We start from the raw sequence: 13,533 nt of genomic DNA, 5'->3' as shown, positions 1-13,533 counted from the left end.
TTCTCCGAAAGATTGACAGTGCACCAATAGCTTTTGCCGTGTCGCGAGATTTGGGCGCTTAGTTGGCGATGAGACTCCCCGGGGCAAAGGCGGGAGGGGGGGGGGGGGGGATGGAACGTCCATGCCGCAATCGTTGCGCGAGATTGGGCCAGGATCGCCGGGCGTCCCTCCCCCCTCCCCCTCCCCTCCCCCTCCCCTCCTCCCCCTTGTACTTAAGTCTCGCGATACTTCGTGTTCTCCATTTTGGAACGCCGGGCGGTTTCTCGCGAGAGCCCGTGCTGTAGGCTCTAGGAGACCCCGGGTGTTTGTGTGTATGTGTGTTGGTGACTGTGAGTACGGGGAAGCCGCGGCCGCCATTTCAGGGAGCTTGCCGACGCTGTCGCAGGGTTGGACTCTGAGCTGCCGAAGCCGCCGTCCTGCTGGTCCGCGCGGGCGCCTCTAATCCCATTGTTTCTTTTAGATTCGCTCAGGCCTAGCCGCCTTCGGAGCCCGATTTTCGGGTGGGGCGGTTCCGCGGCCTCGGCCTAGGGGCTTAAGAGTAGCCAGAGCGGCAGCGGCGGCAGCGACAGCAGCAGACTTTTTCCCGAACCGACCACAGGCGTGCGAAAGCCCGAACAGGTACGGTGGTGTCGCGGGTGGTCGGGACGTAGCGGAGCGTCCCTGGGCCTCGGCGTGGGGAGGGATTTTGACGGTTTTTGGTGGGGGAGGGGCCCCCGTGAAATGGTCTCCGCCGCTGTGCTCGCTCCCTCCTTCCCTGGTAGGGTAGGAGTCCATACATACACCGATGTGTGTATACGCATATATAGATGTATGAATATTTGGGTGGTAGCGCTGCTACGGACCTCAGCGGCCTCGGGTAGGTGGTGACGACCTGTCCCTTCGAGGCCTGTGTCGGCCTCGACCTCCCAACATGGCGCCTGTCGAACGCTACCTTGGTACACCACCCCTCCCAACAGAGGGAGTTTCCCTTTGCCCCTAAAATGGCAGCGCGGATTTTGCGCTTTTAAAAAGCGCTCTCAACCTCCTGCCCTTCAAACTACGTTTTGGGTGTTCACTGCAGGCTTTTAAAAGTAAAATTGGACGTTAGAACCTTTATTTTTGTGTGTTTGATGTACGAGGCGGTTCAGATTCGCTTACATAAGCCACGCCTGATAAAGTGCGTCGTGCTCCTTTATAGTCATGGTAGGTCTTCTGAAGGATTTTTTCCAGTTTTGATATGTGTTGGCCGTGAGAGAAATTGAGCATCATCGAAAATTATTCACGGGATTGTCTTGTTCTTCCCTAGGCGTTTAGAGAAAATGGCAGACGATATTGATATTGAAGCAATGCTTGAGGCTCCTTATAAGAAGGTGAGAAAAAACATGTCGGTGAGGTCTGTTTATTTCTTAATTTAGCATTATTCACGAAACTACTGCTGAAATGTAAACTAACCTCCCCGGAGCCCTCTTGATTTATCTTATCAGAGATGCATTACGTATAACTTACAAAAGTAAATATATGCTATTGATGTAATAATATTGTGCAGTAGTTTCACTTCAGCGTGATGAATAAATGCCCATCTATCTCTCTTTGTAGACTTGCCTAACGATATCTCACCTCTACTCCCATGAATTCACCTTTGATTCCAGTGTGAACTGTCAATCATAAGGTAGTAATTGAGTGACTTATCGCTGTACCGTGGTCCCCTAGGTAAAATGACTCAACTAAGAATTACCAGCTCCAGTTTGGTATAGCAAAAAGGTGAATGTAGTGGTTTGGGAAAACAGCAGGGGTCCAAGAATAACAAAGAATACCAGTCTATGGCAAGTAAATCTTTTAATAAGTCTTTCAAGAAGAAATGGGTGAGATTTAAAAATTTACATGTACTAAAAAGACTGGTGATAGGTAAAACAGGCAGGTGGTGATCTGCTTCTCAGTTAATAATTACTAAAATTCTTGGATCCCTGATAGAAACTTAAAAAAAAAAGTCAAAAGAGGCAGTATCACAGCCTAGAGTCACGTGATGACTTATATACTTACTGTTCTCCATATTGTCTTGTTTTTAATTAGGTCCTGTCATAGTATTTCACACTAAAAACTACAAAGGAGTTATTTTGGATAAGAATACATTATGACCCATTTCAGTATCACAGTTAAACTGTCTTTTCATTCTTTCACCAGTTGGTGGTGAAAATAGCAGTATGCATGCATTATCACTGGTGTCACAAATTGTAAGCTTTGTAATTTAGCAGTTATGCTCCTATAGATGATGTGATCAAACTTTAAAATAAACATTGCACTAAACCTTTTAAAAATAATACATTTGCTTTGGAGTGTATAGCACGACCATGTGGTACCTTTTGGATGAATTCTGATAGCTTTAAAATAGTTTATGTAGTTTTGTAATGCTTAGACTCTTGAAGAAAGCTACTTTCTGTTTTAATGTTTCTTGTCTTAGTTTAACGTGGATGTACTTCCATGTAAAACAGGTATGGAAGTAGGAATGTTTAGGCTGGACTGGTGGATTATTAATTGACTTTCTTGGGTTCTTGGGAGTCAACATTACTAAAGCAGTGTGAATCCCTGTTTGCTTCAGGGCGAGATGTGTGACAGAGGTGGCATCAAGCTCTTACAGTCCCAACCCTCCAACGGAAATGGGCGAAGATCTCAGGAATGGCATCGGTCACAGGAAATCGATAGTGGCTGGCTGCTAGCATGGCCACTTGGGGCTTAGGCAGAAATAGAGCCATGGTACTGACGAAAGGGACCATAGCACATGGAATCAAACTCAACCAGGACTTCATGTTTTATAGAAATTATATTTAACCACTTCAATATTGTAAAATCTGAATAATCTGTCTAATCTATGTAAGAAAGTAAAATATAACGTGTTAATGTGGAGATTTTTATTTTGTATCTTGATGACTTAACTATAAGCAACAAAGTGGTGAAACACACCATCTAAATTTTTTTATAGCCTTCCATGTTAAACTAAATAAGTAATTAGTTTTAAAATTGTTTTGTATTTTCTTATTCCTATTCCCTTTACCCTTTGACAACTTGAAATGTTACCACTTCGTCCTCATGATGTTCTTCTATCAACCCTGCTTAGGATGAGAACAAGTTGAGCAGTGCTAACGGCCATGAAGAACGTAGCAAAAAGTAAGTTTTAAGGAGAAGCTGGGGGTGGGGGTGTGATTATTGAAATTAATATGGTTGAAATTCTAAATTGTGTTCTTGTTCCTAAAATACCAAGCTCTGAGGTTCTTTTCAGAGTACTTCTTAGAGAAATTTTGTTCTTGACAGGAACTGGTGGCTCATGCTTGTAATCCTAGCTACTCAGGAGGCTGAGATCTGAGGATTGAGGCCTTTGCCAGAAAGTCTGCCAGACACTTTATCTCTAATTAACCATCATAAAACAGGAAGTAGTACTGTGGCTCAAGTGATAGAGTGCTTGCCTTGAACAAAAGAAGCTCAGGGACAGTGCACAGGCCCTGAGTTGAAGCTCTAGGACTCGAACATGTGCTTGCGCACGCACAAATTTGTTCTTTACCTTTTGGGACAAGAAACTCCTTGAGGTTATTGAAAAAAAAATGTATGGACTTCCTGCCTAGATTTTTCAGAATGTAGGTTTAAGGATGTTCTGTATACTTTCTGCAGACCATCATAATCTGGTTAAGAGTGAGTTCCTAAATTAAAGCTCATCTGTTTTCAGCCGGGCACTGGTGTGCCTGTAATCTCAGCTACTCTGGAGGCTGAGATATGAGGATCTTGCTTAAAAGCCTGCCAGGGCAGGAAAGTCCGTGAGACTCTGCGCACCAATAAACCACTAGAAAACCGAAAGTAGCACAGTGGCTCAAGTGGTAGAGCCCTTGCCTTGAGCTAAATTGCTGAGGGACAGCGCCCAGGCCCAGAGTTCAAGCCCCACAACCCACTGACCAAAAAAAAAAAAAAGCTTATCTGTTTTCTTAAATTTGATAACTTTGGCTGGGCGCTGATGGCTTAACCATGTTGAGATCTGAGGATCATGGTTGGAAGCCAAGGCAAAAAAGTTTGAGACCCATATCCTTATCTCCAGTTAACTACAAGAAAATCAGAAGTGAGGCTGTGGCCCAAAGTGGTAGAGTGCTAGCCTGAGCAAAAGGACTCATGGACAGCACCCAGGACCAAAAAAAAAAAAAAGAGGATAACTTTGACTTGTTATTTGGTGATGTATCAATAAAACTATATCAACTGAACTTAAGAGAAAGAAGTTACAGTAGAAAGGATAATCGGTTCATGGAAAGAAATTGTTTCTCTAAATCACTAAAGGACATCAGGGCTGTGCATTATTATTTCTGTTCCTTGGTGCTTATTGGCCCTTTTGGTAGTATTAAGAGCATACTTTTTTTTTTTGTCTGTCGTTTGTGGGGCCTGAACTCTGGGCCTGGACACTGTCCCTGAGCTCTTCAACTCAAGGCTAGTTAGTGCTCTACCACTTGAGCCACAGGGCCACTTCCTGCTTTTTCTGCTTATGTGGTGCTGAGGAATCAAATCCAGGGCCTCATGCATGCAAAAGAAAGCACTCTACCACTGAGCCACCTTCCCAGCCCATGGCTTCAGCTTTAGCCCTAGGATTGGAGGCTAAGTGAATCTAGGGCTTGCTTCTGATTCTCTGAGCCACCTTCCCAGCTCCAAGAGTATACTTTTTTTTGCATTGTTTCTGGGACTTTGAACTCAAGGCCTAGGTGTTGCTCAAGGCTAGAGCTGTACCAGTTTGGACCACAGCTCCACTTCTAGCCTTTTTGGTTGTTAATTGGAGATAGAGTCTGTCTCACACACTTCCTGCCTAGTCTGGCTTTGAACTACAATCCTTATGTCTCAGCTAGAATTACAGGAGCCACTGGCTCCTGAGTTAAATACTTCTTAGTGTGGCTTTCATTGTCTCTCTGGGACTTAGAGTTTTGAAAATTAGGATTGCATATTTTATTTTGAGTAACGTATCATTGTGAATTTTGCATTTAGACTAGTACTCTGTATGTGTGTGTGTCTGTGTCTGTCTGTCTGTCTGTCTGTCTGTCTGTCTGTCTAAGACTCAGGACTTGGTACCTGGTGCTTTCGCTCATTGGACTAGTGCTCTACCAACTGAGCCATATCTCCAACCCTCTCACTGGCTTTTTTTTTTTTTTTTTAATATGACCTCAGTACATAACAAAAATGGCAAAGTAGCCATTTACTTGGTTCATTATAGCTATTTTTCTCCTAAGAGCTCAGAGTGCCTTACAATAACTATCTTAAGACTGTTAAGTAGGTTGGTGTAGTTTTATAAATAATTGGGAAAATAGTTGGATTTGTATTATTCATGGTATCCTACGCTATTTTTATGGTTTCTTTAATGAACTGAAAAATGATATGATTTTAGGAAAGTATGCTGGTACATGCCTTAAATCCCAGGACTCTGGAGGTTGGGGCAGGCGGATCAAGCTTATGTGGAAGTTATTTATAGTTACTTCCTAATCATTGGATGTGGGGATCAGGTTAGGTTTAGTCTTCAATTGCTTTGGTCTGAGGCACCTGATAAATTGTTTCAGGGTTTATTTATGTTAATCTAGTTTCAATAGTTTCCTTATGTATTTATTTTGTAATCTTATAGTCAAATTTCTGGAAAGACTAATGTATAAATTGATGAAAATTATTTTAGATACCAGGCTTAGTGACTAAAAAAAGTGTCCCTTAACTGCCAAAAGGCTGAAGATAAATTTTGGAAGCAGATCTTATTTATTAGATCATTTTATTTATTTATTTATTTTTGGGGTCCGGTCGTGGGGCCTGAACTCTGGGCCTGGGCGCTGTCCCTCAACTCTTCAGCCCAAAGCTAGCGCTCTACTGCTTGAGCCACAGTGCCACTTCCGGCTCTTTTTTCTTTTTGCTTATGTGGTGCTGAGGAATCGAACCCAGGGCCTCAGGCATGCAAGGCAAGCGCTCTACCACAGAGCCACCTTCCCAGCCCCAGATCATTTTATTTATTTTGCCAGTCCTGGGAGTTGAACTCAGGGCCTGGGCACTGTCCCTGAGCTTTTGTTCGAGGCTAGCACTCTACCACTTGTTCCACAGCGCCATTTCTGGCTTTTGTGTGTATGTGGTGCTGAGGAATCAAAACCAGGGCTTCATGCATGATAGGCAAGCACTCTGCCACTAAGCCACCATCCCAGTCTCTATCATTTTATTTTTTATTTTTTGCCAGTCCTGGGGCTTGAACTCCCTAAGCTGCTTTTTGTTCAAGTCTAGGGCTCTTACCACTTGAGCCACCACCCCACCCTGTCATTTTTTTTAATGAGTAGTTTATTGGAGATAAGAGTGTCAAGGACTTTCCTGCCTGGGCTGTCTTCATAACCTCAATCCTCAGATCTCAGCCTTCTGAGTAGCTAGGATTATAGGCATAAGCCCAGCTATTATATAATTTTCTGACTTCAGTCATTCCACTAATGTAATCTCTACTTTGTACATCTTTTTATCCTGCATCTAATGTCACAAACTTTTTATAGGAAAATTGAGCATTAATCGTTTTGTTTTTAACTATGTTTCGTGGGAATAATACAGGAATAATTAGTTTTCCATAGAGTTGAAGGGAAGAATTTTTAAACACTTTAGCAATTTATTAAAATTTGTCAGATTTTTTTTTTTTCTTTTGGTGCTGGTCACGGGCTTGAACTAAGGGCTTCAGCACTGTCCCTGAATTTTTTGTGCTCAAGTCTACTCCTTGAGTCACAGTTCCACATCTACCTTTCTGTAGTTAATTGGAGATAAAGAAGCTTGGGGATTGGCTTCCCAAGCTGGCTTTTGAACCACAATTCTCAGATTACACCTGCTCAGTAACTAGGATTATAGGTGTGAGCTACCGGTGCCTAGCTTTGTCAGACTTCTTAATCATTAATCATAGCAGGTCAAATATAACTTCGTAGTTCAACCAACAGCTTTGATGTATTTTTCTAAAAGAACTTTTTCAAAGCAGTTAGACATGTAGAAAAAAAGTAAAACAACTGAAAAATGTTCTCCTTTTGCTTTAGTCTTTAGGATAAATTGTCAGAAAATTGTCTTAATCAAAGGAAGGTATTTTACCAGTTTCATCCTAAAAACACTGTGGGTTTGTATGTATACATGTGCACATGTATACCCATGTGCCTACTGGGGCTTGACCTCAGGACGTTTTAAAGCCCTCAATTAGCTTTTTGCTTCACCACTTCTGGCTTTTTGCTGGTTAACGGGAGATAGGTCTCAAATTTGTATGTCTGGGTTGGTTTTGAACTTGAATCTTCACGCCTCAGCCTCCTGAGTAGTTAGGATTACAGGCAAGAGCAGCTGGTGCTCAGCTTAAAATTTTGTTTTAAGAGCCACTGAATGTTGGAATTAAGATGTACATGAAAAAAAGATGTACATTTTGAGAATTTGAGTTGGGTAACTATAAATGTTTTAATGAACACATACACTTCATTATCCAGAAGAAGTAAGTAGTAAAAGGTGCTAATTATTAAAATTAAATAGGTTTCAGTTTTGTGAAGCCAACTATATATACCTGAGTTTTCATTTTATGTCTAGCATATCTTGGTTTGGCAAGACCTCCATAATAATGCTGTGAATGCTTTATCCGAGGTGTTGCCCTAATGGTTGCATTTATTAGCATAACCACTTTGGCAAAGCCTAACCTGCCTTTTTTGTTAACCTTTTTAGAGAATTATTCGAAAAGGAAAGTAAAATTACATAGTTGAAATATATTGGCTACTGTGGTGTGGACTATATATAAATTTTGGAATAAATGACTTTTCTATTTTTTTCTTATTTTCCAGAATACTTTGCATTTAAAATTTAGAACTTCTTACATGGAAGAGGTCAAATCCAGTTATAGCAAAACACCTTTACAGCAGAGGCCATATAACCAAAAATTCCAAAGGCTCAGCCCAGTGGACCATTTACTTCAATGATGTTCAGTACAAAATTCCACTGCCACTAAAGACTTTGGAAAGAAAGTCCCATTTAAGTTGTAACAGGATTTGACTATTAGTATGGATTTTGATTATTTCTTTAGTTGATAAATGTTCTTTGAAAGTGAAATTTGTCACAGGAAATATCATATTTTCTTCTTACGCTCTTAGTATTTTTTGGGTCTGGGCTTTTATAGAAGATTATATATCCTAAATGTCTTTGTATGTTGTCTTTTTACCTGTCTGGGGTTGCCTTCAGATGTGGATGTGGATTTGTTTACAAAAAGTACTAGGAAGACTTCAAGTTAAAAAGTAGCTAATATTTTGAAGTTTTTGATAGAATAAGTTACAGGACATGTTAAAGGTAAACAGGAAGATAACTGCCTCTGCTATGGGACATTATTGAGGAGAGCAAAAACCGTATTTGCCTTTTTTTCTTGTGGGGGATGGAATTACTTTTTACCTACTCCCTAATTTGAATTGATTGTATATAGGACTTAATGGTCATTTCACAAAATTCTTTAGTCTAATAGACTGTTAGGTTTTTGAGACAAAAAAAGTTGACATGTTAGTGGTTTCCATTCTAAGCATTGGCATTGCTTTGACTACTATATAAATAATGAGTGTAGCCTTATTTTCTGTCATGTGCTACTACTAGCATATATATTTCTGACAGTCAGGTGGATTATCTTGAAATTTTAGACAAAGTTTCTGCCTCCTTGGAAAGCTCTACATCTCCTTGTGATTGGAGTGTGGGTTTCAAGATTCCAGAAGGTGGGTGTCTTCATTTTCTATTTTCAATGCACTCTTAAAGATGACCTGTTCACAGGTTCTCTGAGGCAAACATCATAGCTCTGTGCTAACTGCTTTGATAAGGACTAAATAATTAAGTTTCCAAATAATGATACAGCATTATTAAAATGTTCAAACTTTAAACCAATACAAATCGATATTTTAGTGGAATCTATTTTGAAATGTCTTTAAATTTATGAAATATCTGAAGGCACCTCTAATTTGGGTGATACACAGGTACCAATTGCTTATGAAATGAGTGGTGGAATACTGTGAAGCATAATAGAATAAACAGATACAACTGACTTTTTTTTTAACCTTTCAGAGTTTGAGATTTTATAAGGATTTATGAATGTCATTGGATCATTGTTTTTCACCCCATAGGCTTGTGTATAAAGTGGCTTAAAAGTGACATACTCCCATTTTCTGGTGTAGTCATAAATTGAAAGTGTTATAAATGGTCAGATTAAAAGTCTGGGAATGTAAAAATGCATTTAATGCATGAGTTCTAGTATCCTTTGTTAATATTTGTAATTTTCACATAACTGGAATGTTAATGATTAATGGTCCTTGGAAGGGCAGAATGTTGTCCTGTAAATGGTAGTAGGAACCAGCTCCTGGCTAATGATGATCTTTTAAATGTATGATTTTTTTTTTCTTTAATGCTATAGTTTGAACTCCATTTGGATGTGGTTCTTTAGCCTTTTGCTTAAGGCTCTCTTAAAAAAGACCATTTGCTACAGCTTTATTTCAGGCTTTTTGGTGATTACTTGGAGGACTTTACTGTCCAGGTTGGCTTCGAACAGTTATTCTTAGAAATCCGCCTCCTGTACACAGCCATATCACCCTGAATGTACCTGATCTCTTATCTCATGAGCTTAGCAGGGTCAGGTCAAGTTAGTACATGGATGGGAGAAATCGACAAAAATCAAAGTTTTGAAATACTTTCTTTAAGCAGTAGCTGACCGGGCTGTGGAGGGCTGGTTGGTGCATGGCTTATGTTATAGTGCTTTTGTAGTAAATCCCAGACTCTTTAGTCTAATCCTTAGTACTGTTGAAACAAAGCGAAAGGAAAGGAAGAAATTATAGTTCCTGCTCATAAAATACGGTCTCTCAATTCCTCCACTGACTACTCAAGAGTTGTGGTCTTCTTTATGATTCCTAAGAATTTCTTTTTTTAAAATTTTGAGTATGATCATATACTATTGTGTGGTGGGAAAATTAGAAAAACAAATTTACAAAAGTATAGTAAACATTCTGACCATAAAAGGAAGTACGTTTCTGTTTTTAAGCCAGCAAAGTAATGGCAATTTTTTTCTTCTCAGGAGGAAAAAAAGCAAGAGCAGAAGTCGTAGTCATGAACGCAAGAGAAGCAAAAGTAAGGAACGTAAGCGAAGTAGAGATAGAGAAAGGAAAAAGAGCAAAAGCCGAGAAAGGAAGCGCAGTAGAAGCAAAGAAAGGAGACGAAGCCGCTCACGAAGTCGAGATCGCAGATTCCGAGGCCGCTACAGAAGTCCCTAGTATGTAATTATAATTTTGTTGGGAGTATCATTCTGCGGATGTTCAGTTGACAATTTAGCTTGAGACATTTGCTTCAAGTGTGACATTTTAATTTTCAGTGGCTAGATAAAAATACTAAGAGTAAATGATATTAGCATTGAAACCTAGAGGATTGTGGAAATACATAATGGGTAAAATACACAGTGGGTAAAATATTTGTTTTACCCAGGATTCTAGCCTTTTTTTTCCTGTTAATCCAATTTAAATATTTTAGTTAATTGCACTTAATTAAAAGCACTGAATTGATTGAAACGAAGCTTAAAGGTATGAACTCTTAAAATACCTACTAAGTATATATAACATTTAAAGTGAACAGTAAATTACTAGTAAACACTAAAATTATTATTTTTTTGAGTTATAAAGATTTTGAATAGTAGATAGCATGTCATTAACACTAAAATTATTAGTGTATAATTAGTTAACGGTAAAAATCATGTCCTTATGAAACTTCTTTATGAGTTTCTTGTAATATACTCATCCCACATTTGTATTTTAAGATTGCTGTTGGGGCTCATGCCAATAATCCTTGCTACTCAGGAGGCTGAGAGCTGAGGATTAGGGCTCAAAGCCAGCCCTGGCAGAAAATCTGATGAGACTTAATTTCAATTAACCACCAGTAAGGCAGAATTAAAGTTGTGACTCAAGTGGTAAGAGAACCTGGAGCAAGAAAAGCTCAGGAATAGTGCCTAGGACCAGAACATGTACACAGAAAAGATTCTTTAATAATGCTATTATAAACTGAAAGTGCTTTGAACATTATGTCTGTGTAAAAATTTGCAAGTTAAACCGTCACAGTGGCTCATGCCTGTAATCCTAGCTACTCTAGAGCCTAGCTACTCAAGATCTGAGGATTGTGGTTCAGAGCAAGCCCAGGCAGGAAAGTCCATGAAACTCTTAGCTCCAATAAACCACCAGAAAACCTGAAGTGGTGTTGTGGCTCAAGTAGTAGAGTGCTTGCCTTGAGCTGAAGAGCTGAGGGACAGTGCTCAGGCCCAGAGTTTGAGCCCCACCACCAACCAAAAAAAAAAAATTGCAAGTTATGATAGATATTAAACAATTCAGCTATATTAACAATTTTGGAAAGAAATTTCATGTAATTTTAAGCAAGAATTGAAACCAGCAGTCTTTCAACCTTTGGTGTTACTTCCTGTTAATAAGCACACTGTTTCATGAGATGTATTAAAAGTTGATTTAAGTGATTAAGAATGGAATTCAAAGATGTGAATTATAAGCCATAGGTTTTGGTTGATAAGCTTTTGTTTACTCTTCTGCAAAGAAGTAACTTACACATAAATAATAAGAAAAGATTGCAAATAAAGCACTCAGTACTTTGAAACAGTATTAATGAAAAGGTTTGCTATTAATTGAAGACATATAAATGAATACCCCAGATCCATTATTTCATGTATTTTCTTACAAGCTTCATATTAGATCACAATACTGAGCAGTATATTATATATATATAATATATATATATATTTGTTTTGACCCATATAATGAAGATATATTGTATTCTCACAGTGAAATTGTTCATCTTTTACCTGGGTGAAATAAATGGGACTATTAACTAAAAATTATTTTGGCATGCTAAAAAGATTTAGCATATTTTTGTAGCATATTTGCTGTCTGGTCTGCCTTACTTAAAGACCATTTAGCTCTCTTCTGTGTTGTATTTCAAATTTTAACTATGGAGGCTGACTGAGACTTTCATAATTTAAGGAAAAAACAAATAGTTTTCAGGTTATTATAGGAACCTTAATTTGCAGGGCGTTTTTTTTTTTTCTTTCAATACTGGGTTTTAACTCATAGCCTTGAGTTTGCTAGGAAGATGCTCTTTTACTTGAGTCATATCTCTGGTCACAGTAAATGTGCATATTAATTATTCTTGTTAGTCTTAATTATAAGGACCTGTTTTAATATAAAATACTTTCAGTGGAAACTTCTTGTCTATTGGAAATGGACTAGTTTTCATGGAAAAACTAAGGTCCTTTTAAGTTAGTTGGCCTTTAAAGTTATACGAAAACTTGGGGTACTTTGGATTTCTTTTGTAATCTGTTTGAAAGTCATGTTTTAATCATGTGAAATCTTCAAAAGTTTTGTAAGGAGATGATGAATACCATCACTCCTGTATTAGGAATATTGCTATGAAGAGCTAAGGGTATACTACTTAAGAATTACTGTTAACAGCTAGGTCCCAGGGTTCACACCTGAGATTTTGGAGGCTGATTTGAAGATTGAGGTTTGAAGTCAGCCTAGACATAAAAATCTTTGAGGCTTTTATTAAGTTAACCTGGGAAAATGAGCTGGAGGTGTGGCTCAAATGGTAGTGTATCAGCCATGATGAGTAAAAATCATGCAGGAGCACAAGGTCCCAAATTTAAGCACCTATACTAGCAAAAAATAATACTTTGATCAAGAATAGTATTACTTCTTCAGTGGAAAGATGTTTATGACTGTGAAGTATCCCTGTAATTACATTTTTTTTCTATTATAAAGGTGACGTACAAAGACTCCCTGTAATTTTTAAAAGACGCTAAGTGTTATTGTTATGTTAAATATTACTCCCTTTGTATTTTAAAAGAAGTCCTTTAGCTGGGTGTCATTGGCTTATAACCTGTAGTTCTAGCCACTCAGGAGATTGAGATGTGAAGATCATAATTTGAAGAATGCCCAGTCAGGAAAGTCCATAAGATTCTCATCTCCATTTACCCACCAAAAAGCCAAAGCATACAGCTATTGCTCAAATGGTAGAGTGCTAGTCTTGAGCATAAAAGCTCAAGAATAGTGCCCAAACTCTTAGTTTTAGGTCCCATGACCAGCATACACACTTAGAAAGTCTTTCAAACATCAAAATTTGTGTAAACTGCAGTAACTTTAATATGATGTACATATAAATTCTCAAGAATAAATATGAAGATAACACAAAAAGTTGCTAATGTTATACAGCAGGATTTATATTTATGAGGGCATGTTAAATTAGGTAATTAAAACTAAGCCTGAGGGTGGCTCACACTGAAATTATAGCTACTCAGGTTGAGTCCTTGTTTCATAGTTCTTGGACAGTACACTCCAGTTAACTACAAAAGTGCTAGAATGGAGTTGTGGCTCAAATGGTAATGTACCAGCCATGAGAAGAAGCATGCTAAACGAGAGCTCAAGGCCCTGAGTTCAAGCCCTGGTATTAACTAGCACCAAAAAAAAAAAAGGAAGGAAAAACTATGTGTGAGCCCTTTTATGCTTTTAT

The 13,533-nt window shown here is 38.7% G+C and overlaps 1 protein-coding gene across 4 annotated transcripts in view; it reads left to right on the top strand.

Annotated features, from left to right (window-relative positions):
• The first annotated feature begins 265 nt into the window (after positions 1-265).
• The window catches only part of Rbm39 (RNA binding motif protein 39), a 37,747-nt gene continuing 24,479 nt past the window's right edge, over positions 266-13,533 (top strand). For 2 of the 4 annotated variants that reach the window (XM_042694407.1, XM_042694406.1), the window contains exons 1-4: positions 266-618; positions 1,286-1,349; positions 3,092-3,141; positions 10,055-10,249. In XM_042694407.1, the coding sequence (XP_042550341.1) occupies positions 1,299-1,349; positions 3,092-3,141; positions 10,055-10,249 (296 nt within the window). In that variant the 5' untranslated portion in view covers positions 266-618; positions 1,286-1,298. The remainder of the gene's footprint in view (positions 619-1,285; positions 1,350-3,091; positions 3,142-10,054; positions 10,250-13,533) is intronic. The other 2 variants (XM_042694409.1, XM_042694408.1) reach the window with 1 other exon arrangement.

Source organism: Dipodomys spectabilis, unplaced genomic scaffold (genome assembly GCF_019054845.1).
Source record: "Dipodomys spectabilis isolate Male_0828 unplaced genomic scaffold, ASM1905484v1 ptg000175l, whole genome shotgun sequence".
In the NCBI taxonomy this organism is placed as follows: domain Eukaryota; kingdom Metazoa; phylum Chordata; class Mammalia; order Rodentia; family Heteromyidae; genus Dipodomys; species Dipodomys spectabilis.
Note: the sequence above shows the minus strand (reverse complement) of the source record. Positions and strands in the feature narration are given on the sequence as shown.